Raw genomic sequence first — 20,233 nt, 5'->3', positions numbered from 1 at the left:
ACCTAACCTGAAGACCAGCGTCAGGAAACACTTGTCCTGTTTCCTGACAAACCTTACCTAACCTAACCTGAAGACCAGCGTCAGGAAACACTTGTCCTGTTTCCTGACAAACCTTACCTAACATAACCTGAAGACCAGCGTCAGGAAACACTTGTTCTGTTTCCTGACAAACTTTACCTAACCTAACCTGAAGACCAGCGTCAGGAAACACTTGTCCTGTTTCCTGACAAACCTTACCTAACCTAACCTAACTACCACAATCAGAACTACTACCAGTATCACCAGCACTACTAGTATTGTTAGCACCACTACAACCAGCAGCGGTAGACCAACAATCTCACAATTTGCAAATAAATTAACTTTGTACCCTAGCCTAGTCTAGCTTAGCCCTAGCCTAACCTATTCCTAGCCTAGCCCTAGCCTAGCCTAGCCTAGCCCTAGCCTAGCCTAGCCCTAGCCCTAGCCTAGCCTAGTCTAGTCTAGCCCTAGCCTAGCCTAGCCTAGCCCTATCCCTAGCCTACCCTAGCCCTAACCTAGCCTAGCCCTAGCCTAGCCTTGTCTAGTCTAGCCTAGCCCTAGCCTAGCCTACTCTAGCCTAGCCTAGCCCTAGCCCTAGCCTAGCCCTAGCCTAGCCTAGCCCTAGCCTAGCCTAGCCCAGCCCTAGCCTAGCCTAGCCTAGCCTAGCCTAGCCCTAGCCCTAGCCTAGCCTAGTCCTAGCCTAGCTTACTCTAGCCTAGCCTAGCCCTAGCCTAGCCTAGCCTAGCCTAGCCTAGCCCAGCCTAGTTAGGTATCCAATAAATCCTGTATCATTTAATAAGCTTTAATTAGTATTAATAAATCTTCGAAGGCAATTTACACTATTTATTATCATTGTACTTATTAATAATAATAATCTTTCTAGCAGTACATGATACAACTTATACAGACCACAGCTGACACCAGTGACATACCACATAGAAAGTCCCTGGTTATGTAGAGCATTTCCCACAACTTAGGTTAATTTTGTTCCCCAGGATGCCACCCAAATAAGCTTACTGACTTGTTTCTCCTCACAGACATGCCAGATCCTACTGAATTTCGACGACTTTGAGTTGGTGGGACCCGTGGCTGGTGACTGTACCAATGATACCTTTGTTGTGATTGGTGCCAACCCTGGACCCAGTATTCCAACACTGTGTGGCTTCAACACTGGCCAACACAGTCAGTATTTTACTGTTTGTAGCAGGAGAGTCAGTTCGCCAACAAGGCATATTTTGTGTGGGTCTGTGTTGTGTGTTGTGTGTGTGTGTGTGTGTGTGTGTGTGTGTGTGTGTGTGTGTGTGTGTGTGTGTGTGTGTGTGTGTGTGTGTGTGTGTGTGTGTGTGTGTGTGCATGCGCAGAAATGTATGAGAGTATAGTGGTACCAAGACTGTTGTATGGGTGTGAAGTATGAGTTGTTGAGGTTGCAGCTAGCAGGAGGCTGGAGGCAGTGGAGACGTCGTGTCTGAGGGCAGTGTGTGGTGTGAATATAATGCTGAGAATTTGTAGCTTGGAAATTAGGAGGAGGTGCGGGATTACCGAAACTATTATGCATAGGGCTGAGGAGGGATTGTTGAGGTAATTCGGATATTTAGAGAGACTGGAACAGAATAGAATGACTTGTAGAGTGGATAGATCTGTGGTGGAGGGAAGGCGGGGTAGAGGTCGGCCTAGGAAAAGTTGGAGGGGGTAAAGGAGGTTTTGTGTGCGAGGGGCTTGGACTTCCAGCAAGCATGCGTACTTGATATGAGTGAATGTAGACAAATGGTTTTTAACACGATGTGCTGTTGGAGTGTAAGCAAGGTAACATTTATGAAGGGATCCAGGGAAACCGAGAGGCTGTATTTGAGTCCTGGAGATGGGAAGTACAGTGTCTGCACTCTGAAGGAGGGGTGTTAATGTTGCAGTTTTATAACTGTAGTGTAAAGCATCCCTCTGGCAAGACAGTGATGGAGTGAATGATGGTGAAAGTTTTTCTTCTTTTTCTGGTCATCTACCTTGATATGAAACAGCCCATGTGTTAATAAATGATATAATAATAATAATGTATAATGACATCCTACACAGTGTTAATTAACATTGATGTTACAGTGTTTGTGGATGTGGATAACTCACAAGGACCTTACAAGTTGGTAACTACACTCTCTTCCTTCAACTATCAGCGTCGCTGGAAGATCAAAGTAACATTCATCAGTATGAACACACCGTGCCGGGCCCCTAACATGTGCCTCCAGTACTTTATGACTCCCACCGGTACATTCTCCTCCTTTAACTACGGTGGTACACCATCCATGATGATTAATGATCAGGTGAGTACTACAATATACCTCTGATAAGTTTGTTTAAGTATAAGTACACATAGGAAGAGAGGTAAAAAGTATACTTGGAGTATACCTGGAGGGTATTCCAAGAGTTAATAACCTCGTTGCTCGGTCCATGGCCAGGTCTCGTGGCGGGTCTGGGCATGATAAATCTGGCTCTTACTGCTGGCCGCACGTAAATTGATGTAGGAGCCACAGCCCGGCTGGTCAGGTACTTACTTTAGGTGCCTCTTCACCTAATGCAATGATATAAAAGTCGCCTGAGAGGTCAGAACATACAGGAGGAGAATGAAATAGCTTGTGACCATGACTGAGGCTGACTGACGTGCCCGGGCTGGGAAGAAACATGGCTTGTGAACCAGGCTGCCCAGATTTTGAGGCCTCTGTGGCCGATTGATGCAGAGCGTCACTTGGGAAACCTTGCCAGCCTTCTCTGACGTGATTTCGAATCCTGCTGACAGCAATATGTCTCTGTATATATATATATATATATATGTGTGTGTGTGTGTATGTGTGTGCTTTTGTGTACTCACCTAGTTGTACTCACCTAGTTGAGGTTGCAGGGGTCGAGTCCAAGCTCCTGGCCCCGCCTCTGTGTGTGTGTGTGTGTGTGTGTGTGTGTGTACTCACCCAATGGAAATAAGTCACTCTGTCTGACTTTTTTGGGTTATCCTAGGTTCTCTACACATATGCTGCTATGTATGATAATTCTATGTAACTGTATTGTGTATACCTGAATAAATTTACTTACTTACTTACTTACTTACTTACTTACTTACCTAATTGTAGCTGCAGGGGTCGATACTCAACTCCTGTGTGTGTGTGTGTGTGTGTGTACTCACCTAATTGTAGTTGCAGGGGTCGATACTCAACTCCTCTGTGTGTGTGTGTGTGTGTGTGTGTGTGTGTGTGTGTGTGTGTGTACTCATCTAAATGTAGCTGCAGGGGTCGATACTCAACTTCTGTGTGTGTGTGTGTGTACTCACCTATTTGTACTCACCTATTTGTGGTTGCAGGGGTCGAGTCACAGCTCCTGGCCCCGCCTCTTCGCTGATTGCTACTAGGTCCTCTCTCTCCCTGCCCCATGAGCTCTATCATACCTCGCCTTAAAACTATGTATGGTTCCTGCCTCCACTACATCACTTTCTAGGCTATTCCATGGCCTGACTACTCTATGACTGAAGAAATACTTCCTAACATCCCTTTGATTCATCTGAGTCTTCAACTTCCAATTGTGACCTCTTGTGTCTGTGTCCCATCTCTGGAACATCCCGTCTTTGTCCACCTCGTCTATTCCGCGCAGTATTTTATATGTCGTTATCATGTCTCCCCTGACCCTCCTGTCCTCCAGTGTCGTCAGGCCGATTTCCCTCAACCTTTCTTCATAGGACAATCCCCGTAGCTCTGGGACTAGTCTTGTTGCAAACCTTTGCACTTTCTCTAATTTCTTGACGTGCTTGACTAGGTGTGGATTCCAAACTGGTGCTGCATACTCCAGTATGGGCCTGACGTAGATGGTATACAGAGTCTTAAACGAATCCTTACTGAGGTATCGGGACGCTTTCCGTAGGTTTGCCAGGCGCCCGTATGCTGCAGCAGTTATCTGATTGATGTGCGCCTCAGGAGATATGCTCGGTGTTATACTCACCCCTAGATCTTTTTCCTTGAGTGAGGTTTGCAGTCTTTGGCCATCTAAACTATATTGTGTCTGCGGTCTTCTTTGCCCTTCCCCAATCTTTATGACTTTGCATTTGGCAGGGTTAAATTCAAGGAGCCAGTTGCTGGACCAGGCTTGTAGCCTGTCCAGGTCTCTTTGTAGTCCTGCCTGATCCTCGTCCGATTTGATTCTTCTCATTAACTTCACATCATCTGCAAACAAGGACACTTCTGAGTCTATCCCTTCCGTTATGTCGTTCACATATACCAAGAACAGCACAGGTCCTAGGACTGACCCCTGTGGAACCCCGCTTGTCACAGGCGCCCACTCTGACACCTCGTCGCGTACCATGACTCGTTGTTGCCTCCCTGTCAGATATTCTCTGATCCATTGCAGTGCCTTTCCTGTTATGTGTGCCTGGTCCTCTAGCTTTTGCAGTAACCTCTTGTGAGGAACTGTGTCGAAGGCCTTCTTGCAGTCCAAAAATATGCAGTCGATCCACCCCTCTCTCTCTTGTCTTACTTCTGTCACCTTGTCATAAAACTCTAGTAGGTTTGTGACACAGGATTTTCCTTCCCTGAAACCGTGCTGGTTGTCAATTATACACTTGTTTCTTTCCAGGTGCTCCACCACTCTCCTCCTGATGATCTTCTCCATGACCTTGCATACTATACACGTTAGTGATACAGGTCTGTAGTTTAGTGCCTCATGTCTGTCTCCCTTTTTAAAAATTGGGACTACATTTGCCATTTTCCATACCTCAGGGAGTTGCCCAGTTTCAAATGATGTGTTGAAGATCTTTGTTAATGGCTCACACAATATTTCTGCTCCCTCTTTAAGGACCCATGGAGAGATGTTGTCTGGTCCCACCGCCTTTGAGGTGTCAAGTTCGCATAGCAGCTTCTTCACCTCCTCCTTGGTTATATGTACCTCATCCAGCACTTGCTGGTGTGCCCCCCTGTTCTGATTTCTTGGAGTCCTACTGGTTTCCACTGTAAATACCTCTTTAAATCTTGTGTTGAGATCCTGACAAACCTCTCGGTCGTTTCTTGTGAATTCCCCATCACCCTTCCTCAGTCTGATTACCTGGTCCTTGACTGTTGTTTTCCTCCTGATGTGGCTGTACAACAGCTTCGGGTCAGTCTTTACTTTTGATGCTATGTCATTTTCATATTGTCTCTGAGCCTCCCTTCTTATCTGTGCATATTTGTTTCTGGCTCTTCGGCTAATTTCTTTATTTTCCTGAGTTCTCTGTCTTCTGTACCTTTTCCATTCTGTGTGTGTGTGTGTGTGTGTGTGTGTGTGTGTGTGTGTGTACTCACCTAATTTTAGTTGCAGGGGTCGATACTCAACTCCTGTGTGTGTGTGTGTGTGTGTGTGTGTACTCACCTAGTTGTGGTTGTGGGGGGTCGATTCACAGCTCCTGGCCCCGCCTCTTCACTTGGCCGCTACCCAGTTACTCTTCCCGCTCCGTGAGCTTTATCATACCTCTTCTTAAAGCTATGTATGGATCCTGCCTCCACTACATCACTAAAAGGGCTATTCCACTTCCTGACAACTCTGTGAATGAAGAAATACTTCTTAACATCCCTGTGATTCATCTGAGTCTTCAACTTCCAACTGTATCCCCTTGTTACTGTGTCCCATCTCTGGAACATCCTGTCTTTGTCCACCTTGTCAATTCCCCTCAGTATTTTATATGTCGTTATCATATCCCCCCTTACTCTCCTGTCTTCCAGTGTCGTCAGGTTGATTTCCCTTAACCTCTCCTCGTAGGACATACCCCTTAGCTCTGGGACTAGTCTTGTTGAAAACCTTTGCACTTTCTCTAGTTTCTTTACATGCTTGGCTAGGTGTGGGTTCCAAACTGGTGCCGCATACTCCAATATGGGCCTAACGTACACGGTGTACAGGGTCCTGAATGATTCCTTATTAAGATGTCGGAATGCTGTTCTGAGGTTTGCTAGGCGCCCATATGCTGCAGCAGTTATTTGGTTGATGTGCGCTTCAGGAGATGTGCCTGGTGTTATACTCACCCCAAGATCTTTTTCCTTGAGTGAGGTTTGTAGTCTCTGGCCCCCTAGACTCTGCTCCGTCTGTGGTCTTCTTTGCCCTTCCCCAATTTGCATGACTTTGCACTTGGTGGGGTTGAACTCCAGGAGCCAATTGCTGGACCAGGTCTGCAGCCTGTCCAGATCCCTCTGTAGTTCTGCCTGGTCTTCGTCCAATTGAATTCTCCTCATCAACTTCACGTCATCTGCAAACCGGGACACTTCGGAGTCTATTCCTTCCGTCACGTCGTTCACAAATACCAGAAACAGCACTGGTCCTAGGACTGACCCTTGTGGCACCCTGCTCGTTACCGGTGCCCACTCTGACACCTCGCCACGTATCATGACTCGCTGTTGTCTTCCTGACAAGTATTCCCTGATCCATTGTAGTGCCTTCCCTGTTATCCCTGCTTGGTCCTCCAGCTTCCACACTAATCTCTTGTGTGGAACTCTGTCAAAAGCCTTCTTACAGCCCAAGAAAATGCAGTCTCCCCACCCCTCTCTCTCTTGTCTCACTGCTGTCACCCTGTCTTAGAGCTCCAGTAGGTTTGTGATGCACGATTTCCCGTCCCTGTGTGTGTGTGTGTGTGTGTGTGTGTGTGTGTGTGTGTGTGTGTGTGTGTGTGTGTGTGTGTGTGTGTGTGTGTGTGTGTGTGTGTGTGTGTGTGTGTGTGTGTGTGTGTGTGTGTGTGTACAGGTACACATAAATACAGTTATACAAATTATAATATATAGTAATGTATGTGTAAATTATTCAACAGGATTACGGAAATTATTATCATAGGGAAGCGCTAAATTCATAAGGATTATACAGCGCCTCTATGGGGGGGATGGAAGGTATTCAGGCTCAATTCAGGAAACTGGAGCACAGATCCAATTTCTTAGATCAAGAGCCCCTCACCAGCATCAAGGAACCTCCATTGACGGGATAACCCAAAAGAGAACACATAAAAAACTTGGGAATAATTATGTCAGGTGACCTTTAAAGACAGTAACAAGGCAAAGGTCACGACAGGAGGGTGACGGGGTGGGTATTGAGAACTTTCAAAACAAGGGGAAATAATGCCAATAGTGACTTACCTCCCGTGGATCAGGTTTGACCCGGAGGACAGGTCTAATTCCATATATCAAACACCTCCCTTGTGGGGCATTGCTGTGTATACCTTCACACTGATAAGAAATTTCTCTCTCTCTCATCCAGCAATACTCCATCTGCTTCGCGTACCAGCAAGGGTACTGTAACTTGGGCATCAATTACAACAGGTTTGACCTGGGCAACGTCAACCAGCAATGTACTACAGACTTCGTGGCAAGTGCTGGTGAGAGACTCTGTGGAGACTTCGCTACTTTTACGAATCAAGGTGAGTTACTTCAGTATCTATTATTTACCCCATTCCCTTGGTGTGGGTGATAGTCCAAAGATTACAGAGGTACATAATGGGTGCAGGGACTGTACTCCAACAGTACATAGCCACATAATGGGTCCAGGGACTGTACTCCAACAGTACAGAGCCACATAATGGGTCCAGGGACTATACTCCAACAGTACAGAGCCACATAATGGGTCCAGGGACTGTACTCCAACAGTACAGAGCCACATAATGGGTCCAGGGACTGTACTCCAACAGTACAGAGCCACATAATGGGTCCAGGGACTGTACTCCAACAGTACAGAGCCACATAATGGGTCCAGGGACTGTACTCCAACAGTACAGAGCCACATAATGGGTCCAGGGACTGTACTCCAACAGTACAGAGCCACATAATGGGTCCAGGGACTGTACTCCAACAGTACAGAGCCACATAATGGGTCCAGGGACTGTACTCCAACAGTACAGAGCCACATAATGGGTCCAGGGACTGTACTCCAACAGTACAGAGCCACATAATGGGTCCAGGGACTGTACTCCAACAGTACAGAGCCACATAATGGGTCCAGGGACTATTCTCCAACAGTACTAATACAGGGACTAATGGGTACTCCAACAGTACAGAGCCACATAATGGGTCCAGGGACTGTACTCCAACAGTACAGAGCCACATAATGGGTCCAGGGACTGTACTCCAACAGTACAGAGCCACATAATGGGTCCAGGGACTGTACTCCAACAGTACAGAGCCACATAATGGGTCCAGGGACTGTACTCCAACAGTACAGAGCCACATAATGGGTCCAGGGACTGTACTCCAACAGTACAGAGCCACATAATGGGTCCAGGGACTGTACTCCAACAGTACAGAGCCACATAATGGGTCCAGGGACTGTACTCCAACAGTACAGAGCCACATAATGGGTCCAGGGACTGTACTGTACTCAACAGTACAGAGCCACATAATGGGTCCAGGGACTGTACTCCAACAGTACAGAGCCACATAATGGGTCCAGGGACTGTACTCCAACAGTACAGAGCCACATAATGGGTCCAGGGACTGTACTCCAACAGTACAGAGCCACATAATGGGTCCAGGGACTGTACTCCAACAGTACAGAGCCACATAATGGGTCCAGGGACTGTACTCCAACAGTACAGAGCCACATAATGGGTCCAGGGACTGTACTCCAACAGTACAGAGCCACATAATGGGTCCAGGGACTGTACTCCAACAGTACAGAGCCATATAATGGGTCCAGTACAGAGACTATACTCCAACAGTACAGAGCCACATAATGGGTCCAGGGACTGTACTCCAACAGTACAGAGCCACATAATGGGTCCAGGGACTGTACTCCAACAGTACAGAGCCACATAATGGGTCCAGGGACTGTACTCCAACAGTACAGAGCCACATAATGGGTCCAGGGACTATACTCCAACAGTACAGAGCCACATAATGGGTCCAGGGACTGTACTCCAACAGTACAGAGCCACATAATGGGTCCAGGGACTATACTCCAACAGTACAGAGCCACATAATGGGTCCAGGGACTGTACTCCAACAGTACAGAGCCACATAATGGGTCCAGGGACTGTACTCCAACAGTACAGAGCCACATAATGGGTCCAGGGACTGTACTCCAACAGTACAGAGCCACATAATGGGTCCAGGGACTGTACTCCAACAGTACAGAGCCACATAATGGGTCCAGGGACTGTACTCCAACAGTACAGAGCCACATAATGGGTCCAGGGTGTACTCAGGGACATAATGGGTCCAGGGACTCTCAACAGTACAGAGCCACATAATGGGTCCAGGGACTGTACTCCAACAGTACAGAGCCACATAATGGGTCCAGGGACTGTACTCCAACAGTACAGAGCCACATAATGGGTCCAGGGACTGTACTCCAACAGTACAGAGCCACATAATGGGTCCAGGGACTGTACTCCAACAGTACAGAGCCACATAATGGGTCCAGGGACTGTACTCCAACAGTACAGAGCCACATAATGGGTCCAGGGACTGTACTCCAACAGTACAGAGCCACATAATGGGTCCAGGGACTGTACTCCAACAGTACAGAGCCACATAATGGGTCCAGGGACTGTACTCCAACAGTACAGAGCCACATAATGGGTCCAGGGACTGTACTCCAACAGTACAGAGCCACATAATGGGTCCAGGGACTGTACTCCAACAGTACAGAGCCACATAATGGGTGCAGGGACATACTCCAACAGGGACTGGGTACTCCAACAGTACAGAGCCACATAATGGGTGCAGGGTCCAGGGACTGTACTTCAACAGTACAGAGCCACATAATGGGTCCAGGGACTGTACTCCAACAGTACAGAGCCACATAATGGGTCCAGGGACTGTACTCCAACAGTACAGAGCCACATAATGGGTCCAGGGACTGTACTCCAACAGTACAGAGCCACATAATGGGTCCAGGGACTGTACTCCAACAGTACAGAGCCACATAATGGGTCCAGGGACTGTACTCCAACAGTACAGAGCCACATAATGGGTCCAGGGACTGTACTCCAACAGTACAGAGCCACATAATGGGTCCAGGGACTGTACTCCAACAGTACAGAGCCACATAATGGGTGCAGGGACTATACTCCAACAGTACAGAGCCACATAATGGGTCCAGGGACTGTACTCCAACAGTACAGAGCCACATAATGGGTGCAGGGTCTGTACTCCAACAGTACAGAGCCACATAATGGGTCCAGGGACTGTACTCCAACAGTACAGAGCCATATAATGGGTCCAGGGACTGTACTCCAACAGTACAGAGCCACATAATGGGTCCAGGGACTGTACTCCAACAGTACAGAGCCACATAATGGGTGCAGGGACTATAGTACAGAGCCACATAATGGGTACTGTACTCCAACAGTACAGAGCCATATAATGGGTCCAGGGACTGTACTCCAACAGTACAGAGCCACATAATGGGTCCAGGGACTGTACTCCAACAGTACAGAGCCACATAATGGGTGCAGGGACTGTACTCCAACAGTACAGAGCCACATAATGGGTCCAGGGACTGTACTCCAACAGTACAGAGCCACATAATGGGTCCAGGGACTGTACTCCAACAGTACAGAGCCACATAATGGGTCCAGGGACTGTACTCCAACAGTACAGAGCCACATAATGGGTCCAGGGACTGTACTCCAACAGTACAGAGCCACATAATGGGTCCAGGGACTGTACTCCAACAGTACAGAGCCACATAATGGGTCCAGGGACTGTACTCCAACAGTACAGAGCCACATAATGGGTCCAGGGACTGTACTCCAACAGTACAGAGCCACATAATGGGTTCAGGGACTGTACTCCAACAGTACAGAGCCACATAATGGGTCCAGGGACTGTACTCCAACAGTACAGAGCCACATAATGGGTCCAGGGACTGGGACACAGTGCTGGTCAGTTAACAGTGGTAACGAGGGAGGGATTTGTGTGTTATTCTCTAATTTTAAGACCTGGAAAGCAATAAATTCGTAAGGGCCATATAAATGCTAGTACACAATGGCAGCAGGTTCGAAGCCAAGTACAAGAGGGATCAGCCCAGTGCCTCGGATCAAGAACCTTGAGAGGAACGTAGATAAATGGTTGAGAGAACTAACAAGATGATAAATTAAGACACCTGTGCAACATCTGGGTGTCTTTATTATGGAAGTTTTTTGCCACACAGTGACTTCATCAGTCCCATACAAAGAATAGTGAAGATCAGAAAGGGTTTAAGGTAATCAGTCCCTCAACGTGGAGTTGATGTAATCATTCCATCAGTCTTATCCATCTTGATGGAGTGATGACATCGACTGCTGGATGAGGGACTGATTACGTAAAACTCCTTCTGATCATCACTATTCTTCTTCGTATGGACTGATGAAGCCACTGTGTGGCCAAACGTTTCCACAGTAATGAAACCCTAGTGTTGCACATGTGTGTCTAATTGATCTACAAGGATAAATCCACTTCCTCAGATCAAGAACCTCGAGAGCACAGCTAACAGTAGTAGTAATAATACGTGTAACAAGTAGTAGTTATATTTATGAGGAAGGGCTAAACCCACCGGGGTCATATAGTGCCGGGAAGCATTTAGGTTCACTGCAAGGAAGGAGAGAGCAACTCCAGTTCCTCGGATGAAGAGCTTCCCGTCATTGGCATCTAGGATCTCCCCTTGAGGGAGCAGCTGTTACAACCCCCCCTCAAGGGATGCTGAAGGGCTCTTGATCCAATGAATTGGAGTTTAGGTAAATGGACACAGATGCAGCTGTGACATCTGATTATTATTAGTTTTCTATTACCAATAAGAATTACAGGATGCACTAAAGCTGTAGGGCCATACGGTGGCCAGGGTAATGGGACACAGGTTCCCAACTAAGGAACTCCAGCTCCTGATAATGGTTGAATTACCCACATTATTATTATAATCTAAAGGAAGAGCTAAACCTACAAGGGTCATACAGTGCTACAGAATCACCCACAAAATGTTGGGTAAATTTTCACAGACAACTAATGTGTCATTTTATTGTGTTAATGTTTGACTCTGCAGGAGCTTCACCAGGTTGTTAAGTCTTGAGGAAGATTGTGGATGATGGATTTTACCTGGTAATATGACCTTTGAAAGTGGAATGGTGATACTGAAGGTTCCATGATTTTATCGTGGTGTCCAGGTGTAAGAATGTAGTCTTCAAGCACTATCTCCTGGGCCTCTTGTCCTCATTAGCTATGGTTCAGCCACTGCCACTTTTTCCCCCTACCCACTACTATTACTACTACATATTACTACTACTACTACTACTACCACCACCTTCACTTCCTCCTCCATTACTATCATCTCTTCCTATTTATTTTTCTTTGTCCTTCCACCTCTGCCCTCCTCTCGTATATATACTGGCATCCTTACCTCCGTGTGTCACGGTGTCTATAGTTAACAGTACAAGATAGACCAAAATGGCATCATATATTTCTGTCCCATATATGCGGGTTATCTCTGCATGAAATACACCTTCCCCAGTGTGTAACACTCACATTGTGTAAATTATGGGTTTTGCATGTGTATTTTTGCTCAAGGACTTTAGTGAAACATGTAGGTGACTAGAATATATATATATATATATATACAGTGGACCCCCGCATAGCGAACTTAATCCGTGCAAGAGGGCTGGTCGTTATGCGAAATGTTCGCTATGCGAATTAATTTTCCCCATAAGAAATAATGGAAATAAAATTAATCCGTGCAAGACACCCAAAAGTATGAAAAAAAAATTTTTTTACCACATAAAAATGTTAATTTTAGTACACACAAACTGAAAAAGGCATGCACAATTACATGACACTTACTTTTATTGAAGATCTGGTGATGATTGATGGGATGGGAGGAGGGGAGAGCATTATCTTCTTACTGTTTAGAAGGGGAATCCCCTTCCATTAGGACTTGAGGTAGCAAGTCCTTTTCTGGGGTTACTTCCCTTCTTCTTTTAATGCCACTAGGACCAGCTTGAGAGTCACTGGACCTCTGTCGCACAACAAATCTGTCCATAGAGCTCTGTACCTCCCGTTCCTTCAAGACTTTCCTAAAATGGGCCATAACATTGTCATTGAAATAGTCACCAGCACGGCTTGCAACAGCTGTGTCAGGGTGATTTTCATCCATAAAGGTTTGCAGTTCAACCCACTGTGCACACATTTCCTTAATTTTTGAAGTAGGCACAATGGATTCCACAACTGGCATAGGCTTCTCAGGGTTAGCCCCAAACCCTTCAAAATCTTTCTTAATTTCCATACTAATTCTCACCCTTTTTACCACAGGGTTGGCACTAGAAGCTTTCTTGGGGCCCATGGTCACTTATTTTCCAGAAACAGCACCGAAAACACTGTAATAATACGAAATATTCCGAGTGTATGCTTGAATGTTACCGCGGAGGCTAGCTGGTAAACAATGGGACGGGCGGCACATGTGAGGCTGGCTGAGGGCCCACATTGGACGCGTCTCGGACGAAGTTCGCTGAGCGGGTTTTTGTCTACTATGCGGGGCAAAATTTCAGCGAACAAAGCGTTCGCTATGCGGATTGTTCGCTATGCAAGGCGTTCGCTATGCGGGGGTCCACTGTATATATATATATATATATATATATATAATATATATATATAATATATATATATATATATAATATATATATATATATATATATATGAAGATAGGGAAGCTGTGATTTCGTGTATAGGGCAAGGAGGAATAACATCTTGTAGGAGTGAGGAAGAGCCAGTTGTGAGTGTGGGGGAAGTTCGTGAGGCAGTAGGTAAAATGAAAGGGGGTAAGGCAGCCGGGATTGATGGGATAAAGATAGAAATGTTAAAAGCAGGTGGGGATATAGTTTTGGAGTGGTTGGTGCAATTATTTAATAAATGTATGGAAGAGGGTAAGGTACCTAGGGATTGGCAGAGAGCATGCATAGTTCCTTTGTATAAAGGCAAAGGGGATAAAAGAGAGTGCAAAAATTATAGGGGGATAAGTCTGTTGAGTGTACCTGGTAAAGTGTATGGTAGAGTTATAATTGAAAGAATTAAGAGTAAGACGGAGAATAGGATAGCAGATGAACAAGGAGGCTTTAGGAAAGGTAGGGGGTGTGTGGACCAGGTGTTTACAGTGAAACATATAAGTGAACAGTATTTAGATAAGGCTAAAGAGGTCTTTGTGGCATTTATGGATTTGGAAAAGGCGTATGACAGGGTGGATAGGGGGGCAATGTGGCAGATGTTGCAAGTGTATGGTGTAGGAGGTAGGTTACTGAAAGCAGTGAAGAGTTTTTACGAGGATAGTGAGGCTCAAGTTAGAGTATGTAGGAAAGAGGGAAATTTTTTCCCAGTAAAAGTAGGCCTTAGACAAGGATGTGTGATGTCACCGTGGTTGTTTAATATATTTATAGATGGGGTTGTAAGAGAAGTAAATGCGAGGGTCTTGGCAAGAGGCGTGGAGTTAAAAGATAAAGAATCACACACAAAGTGGGAGTTGTCACAGCTGCTCTTTGCTGATGACACTGTGCTCTTGGGAGATTCTGAAGAGAAGTTGCAGAGATTGGTGGATGAATTTGGTAGGGTGTGCAAAAGAAGAAAATTAAAGGTGAATACAGGAAAGAGTAAGGTTATGAGGATAACAAAAAGATTAGGTGATGAAAGATTGAATATCAGATTGGAGGGAGAGAGTATGGAGGAGGTGAACGTATTCAGATATTTGGGAGTGGACGTGTCAGCGGATGGGTCTATGAAAGATGAGGTGAATCATAGAATTGATGAGGGAAAAAGAGTGAGTGGTGCACTTAGGAGTCTGTGGAGACAAAGAACTTTGTCCTTGGAGGCAAAGAGGGGAATGTATGAGAGTATAGTTTTACCAACGCTCTTATATGGGTGTGAAGCGTGGGTGATGAATGTTGCAGCGAGGAGAAGGCTGGAGGCAGTGGAGATGTCATGTCTGAGGGCAATGTGTGGTGTGAATATAATGCAGAGAATTCGTAGTTTGGAAGTTAGGAGGAGGTGCGGGATTACCAAAACTGTTGTCCAGAGGGCTGAGGAAGGGTTGTTGAGGTGGTTCGGACATGTAGAGAGAATGGAGCGAAACAGAATGACTTCAAGAGTGTATCAGTCTGTAGTGGAAGGAAGGCGGGGTAGGGGTCGGCCTAGGAAGGGTTGGAGGGAGGGGGTAAAGGAGGTTTTGTGTGCGAGGGGCTTGGACTTCCAGCAGGCATGCGTGAGCGTGTTTGATAGGAGTGAATGGAGACAAATGGTTTTTAATACTTGACGTGCTGTTGGAGTGTGAGCAAAGTAACATTTATGAAGGGATTCAGGGAAACCGGCAGGCCGGACTTGAGTCCTGGAGATGGGAAGTACAGTGCCTGCACTCTGAAGGATGGGTGTTAATGTTGCAGTTTAAAAACTGTAGTGTAAAGCACCCTTCTGGCAAGACAGTGATGGAGTGAATGATGGTGAAAGTTTTTCTTTTTCGGGCCACCCTGCCTTGGTGGGAATCGGCCGGTGTGATAATAAAAAAAAAAAAAAAAAAATATATATACATATATATATGTACTACCATGAAAAGTCTTATGCACTCTCCCTCATGGTGGTCATGTATTAGTCTTATTATATACAAAATAGCTTCTGTGGTGTTGCTCTGGAGGACCTGAGTTAGTTGGTCATCTTGCTGACCTTGGCCACCACAATTTGTTGATTGTTTTCCAAGGTCTACTTAGGTTTGTTGAGAATAATTTTTTTTTTTTTTGGTTTGCGGTCAGAGAAGAAGTTGATGGGGTATTTTAGCTTTATAAAAAAATATCAGTGTTATTGCACTTGGTATCTAGTCAGTCTGAGCTGTGTTTAAAGTGGACTGAGGTTTTTTTAAGACTTAAGAGACAGGTATACCACTTTTTCTGTGTCATGTTGGAAAAGAAGTGAATAAGATTACAGTGGACCCCCGCATAACGATGGCATCACATAGCGATTTTTCCGCATACCGATTACTTTTATCGCAAAATTTTTGCCGCGCATACCGATTAAAAACCCGCTTACCGATTTTCGTCCGAGACGCGTCCAATGTGCCCTCAGCCAGCCTCACATGTGCCGGCCGTCCCATTGTTTACCAGCCAGCCTCCGCGGTAACATCCAAGCATACACTCGGAATATTTCGTATTATTACAGTGTTTTCGGTGCTGTTTCTGGAAAATAAGTGACCATGGGCCCCAAGAAAGCTTCTAGTGCCAACCCTGTGGTAAAAAGGGTGAGAATTAGTATGGAAATTAAGAAAGATTTTGAAGGGTTTGCGGCTAACCCTGAGAAGCCTATGCCAGTTGTGGAATCCATTGTGCCTACTTCAAAGATTAAGGAAATGTGTGCACAGTGGGTTGAACTGCAAACCTTTATAGATGAAAATCACCCTGACACAGCTGTTGCAAGCCGTGCTGGTGACTATTTCAATGACAATGTTGTGGCCCATTTTAGACAAATCGTAAAGGAACGGGAGGTACAGAGCTCTATGGACAGATTTGTTGTGCGACAGAGGTCCAGTGACTCTCAAGCTGGTCCTAGTGGCATTAAAAGAAGAAGGGAAGTAACCCCGGAAAAGGACTTGCTACCTCAAGTCGTAATGGAAGGGGATTCCCCTTCTAAACAGTAAGAAGATAATGCTCTCCCCTCCTCCCATCCCATCAATCATCACCAGATCTTCAATAAAAGTAAGTGTCATTTAATTGTGCATGCCTTTTTCAGTTTGTGTGTATTAAAATTAACATTTCATGTGGTAAAAAAAATTTTTTTTCATACTTTTGGGCGTCTTGCACGGATTAATTTGATTTCCATTATTTCTTATGGGGAAAATTCATTCGCATAACGATTATTTCGCATAACGATGAGCCCTCTTGCACGGATTAAAATCGTTAACCGGGGGTCCACTGTATATGTATCTTGGTAACTTTCCTGTATACAATATCTGGCTTTTGAGAGTATAGTTAAAATTTGAGTAATTTAACATTTGGAAGAAAATACCGTAGCATTTTCAATTCACGTTTGAAGCTGAAAAAAAAATTATGCTGTTTCTTTCTTGGATGTCAAATTGTTGAAATCAACAATACGTTCAAATTCCAAGTTTACAGGAAACTTGCCAAAAAAAATTACCCTATTTACCTCATTTCCATGGCAAAATAAAACGTAGTACACTCCTTGCTTTTTCCCGCCCTCTTTCTGGCTGCTTATAATTTGTTGCCCAGAGTTTCTTGGTATCAAATGCAACACCATTACCAACACTTTTTATGAATGCACATTACCTCACATACTTCATTTCCAATTGCAAATGAAAAAAATTCATTCTCTACAAACTCAAGGAGAACACAGAAAATAAGCATTAAATCCCCGTACCCCAGGAAGGATGGTGAGCAATATAACTCAAGATCTGCAAGACACCAACACTCGAGTAACTCATGTTGACAAACAGTTGTGAATTAACAGGATCAAAAATTATAGATCACAATGCTGAATAATTATTATTATAATCATAACTAAGTGCTAAACCCACAAGGGTCATACAGCACTGCGGGATAGGGTGTGTTAAAGGTTTTATATTCTTGATCGAAGAATAGCATCACAATACTGAAGTAGGCATGTACGTATACAGTGGTGCCTCGGGATACGAATTTAATTCGTTCCAGAAGGATGACCCCTCAAGGAAGGTTCCTTGATGTTGGTGAGGGGCTCTTGATTTAGGTTATTGGATCTGTGCTCCAGTTCCCCGAATTAAGCCTGAATGCCTTCCACATCCCCCCCCCAGGCGCTGTATAATCCTCCAGGTTTAGTGCTTCCCCCTTCATTATAATAATAATCCAGAAGGCTGTTCCAGTGCTGATAACGAATGAATTTGTTCTCATAAAGAATAATGTAAATTAAATTAATCCATTTCAGACCCCCAAAAATACACTTACAAAAGCACTTACGTAATTATTTGAGTTTTGAGCTGTTCGTATCCCGAGGTACCTGGAGTTTACCTGGAGAGAGTTCCGGGGGTCAACGCCCCCGCGGCCCGGTCTGAGACCAGGCCTCCTGTAAAGAGACTGCAACAAGCTGCGAAAGCATAGCAACAGAGGCTACATAACAAGAACCCTCAAGCATAAATGTGTATACAAAATCCATTTCATGGATTGGGTACACAGTGAGCTTATTGCTAGTAGGGACAACAGGACCAGGAAACTATGCTTGGAGGCCACGTTCAGATTTTCCACACAGCAAAATCAGGAAGTCTTTAGTATTGCCAAAGAACCTGCAAGGCTAATATTACATGCCTCCAGCAAGATAGGGATAACATAAATAATGGTGAAAGTGTTTCTTTTTCGGGTCACCCTGCCTCAGTGGGAAACAGCCAGCGTATTAAAGACAAAAATAATCATCAAGTGTATGTACCAGTATCCATACACCCCAGTGCTACAGATGACAGTCTTCTTTCAACAAACCAGCCACATCCCACCGAGGCGGGGTGACCCAAAAGAAAAAAGGAAAATTTCTCCTTTTAAATTTAGTAATATATACAGGAGACATATTACAGATGACATATTACTATTATAATCATAAGGATGCACTAAATCCACAAGGGTCATACAGCAGTGTAGAGCAAGGTGTGCTTGCTTGATTAGAGACTAGTGAGGGTGGAGAAGGTAACAGAGGTAGAAACACAGATGATATACAAACCCCTCTTCTCACCTCATCTGTTCCTCTATATACGTTACACTACAACTTATATTGCCTTGATAAAGCTCTACTTAGAGCAAAACATAATCCATATATAAAGATTTACTTTGCAGTTAGAGCCATTTTTACCATATTTGTAATCAAGTCTTGCAATCCACCAACAGTAATAAACCCTGAAGGGTCATACAGCAATTGGTGAATGGGAGATAATCAGGCTTGATCCAAGGAAGGGTAGATCCAATTCCTCATCAGTAGTAGTGGTAATGTTCTTTGTCATGATTTGGGAAGGGTCAACAATCATTAATAATTTACATTGATGTCCACAGTAAATGCTACGGGTCCCATAAATCTACTGGTATCTTCTGATGGCGTCAATGACCGGGAAGAAGAAGGCTTTTCTGCCAGCTACATGATGATGGCTTGCTAGTGATAATCTCTATACCCTAGCCGCCCACACCCACGCTCGTCCTGCCCATGCAAGCACTGACACCTCAATGCCAAGAAAATATTGGATCCAAAATTATTTCCAAAAGGAATCATCCCAATGGTTGAGGTGTATTCCTGTAAAGTGAAGATAACTGGAGAGTTTGAGAGACAGTACAGTCAAAAAAAAAAAAAAAAAAATGAATCAGCCCAATACTCTAATTTGGTGATGATATTGTAGAAATACAATACTGTATGTATTATCATTCCTGAGATGTAGTGTGCATGCGAGTGTGACAGTGGGCAGCTCAAACTTCGGCTTTACATGACCGTCGGCCTCTGTAATACAGGAGTCGCACCGTTTTTATTCACTGTATAATATTGTAAAATACGTGGGCAGCAAGAGACATGTATAGCACTGTACAGAAATTATTTACCCTTTAAGATGTATACAGTAGTGTGTATCAAGTGTCAAGCGCGTGAGTCAGGTGTGTGAGTCAGTGAGTATGGTTATAATCATATTAATTTATAAGCATTTAGTAATTTATTGATAAGTTATTTTTTATGTTAAGGTTTATGTCAACCACGATCCTCAGGGCAATTAACGGCAAGAGGAACACACACACAGGCGATGACGTCACAGATCCCTGTATTCAGATAGTGTTCATCAATAAACGACAATAATTATCACCGTCTTCTGTTATCCTATTTGTGTGCATATTATTATTATATGTAGTACGTTGGTAGACAGCAACCACCCAGGGAGGTACTACCGTCCTGCCAAGTGAGTGTAAAACGAAAGCCTGTAATTGTTTTACATGATGGTAGGATTGCTGGTGTCTTTTGTCTGTCTCATAAATATGCAAGATTACAGGTACGTCTTGCTACTTCTACTTACACTAGGTCACACTACACATACATGTACACGTTTTTATACACACTCATCTGAGTTTTCTTTGATTTTATCTTAATAGTTCTTGTTCTTATTATTTTCCTTTTATATCCATGGGGAAGTGGAATAAGAATCTTTCCTCTGTAAGCCATGCGTGTTGTAAAAGTCAACTAAAATGCTGGGAACAATGGGCTAGTAACTCCTTTTTCTGTAACAATTACTAAAATGAATAAGAAGAAAATTG

At 44.6% G+C, this 20,233-nt stretch overlaps 1 protein-coding gene across 1 annotated transcript in view; it reads left to right on the top strand.

Moving 5' to 3' along the window:
- Positions 1 to 19,784, top strand: part of LOC128687278 (uncharacterized) — a 55,006-nt gene extending 35,222 nt beyond the window's left edge. The window contains exons 5-8 of the mRNA XM_053774646.2: positions 1,056 to 1,200; positions 2,110 to 2,327; positions 7,249 to 7,408; positions 19,001 to 19,784. Of these exons, the coding sequence (XP_053630621.1) occupies positions 1,056 to 1,200; positions 2,110 to 2,327; positions 7,249 to 7,408; positions 19,001 to 19,101 (624 nt within the window). The 3' untranslated portion in view covers positions 19,102 to 19,784. The remainder of the gene's footprint in view (positions 1 to 1,055; positions 1,201 to 2,109; positions 2,328 to 7,248; positions 7,409 to 19,000) is intronic.
- Positions 19,785 to 20,233: the final 449 nt, after the last annotated feature.

This window comes from Cherax quadricarinatus, chromosome 62 (assembly GCF_038502225.1).
Source record: "Cherax quadricarinatus isolate ZL_2023a chromosome 62, ASM3850222v1, whole genome shotgun sequence".
In the NCBI taxonomy this organism is placed as follows: Eukaryota; Metazoa; Arthropoda; class Malacostraca; order Decapoda; family Parastacidae; genus Cherax; species Cherax quadricarinatus.
This window is presented reverse-complemented; position numbering and strand designations above follow the sequence as displayed.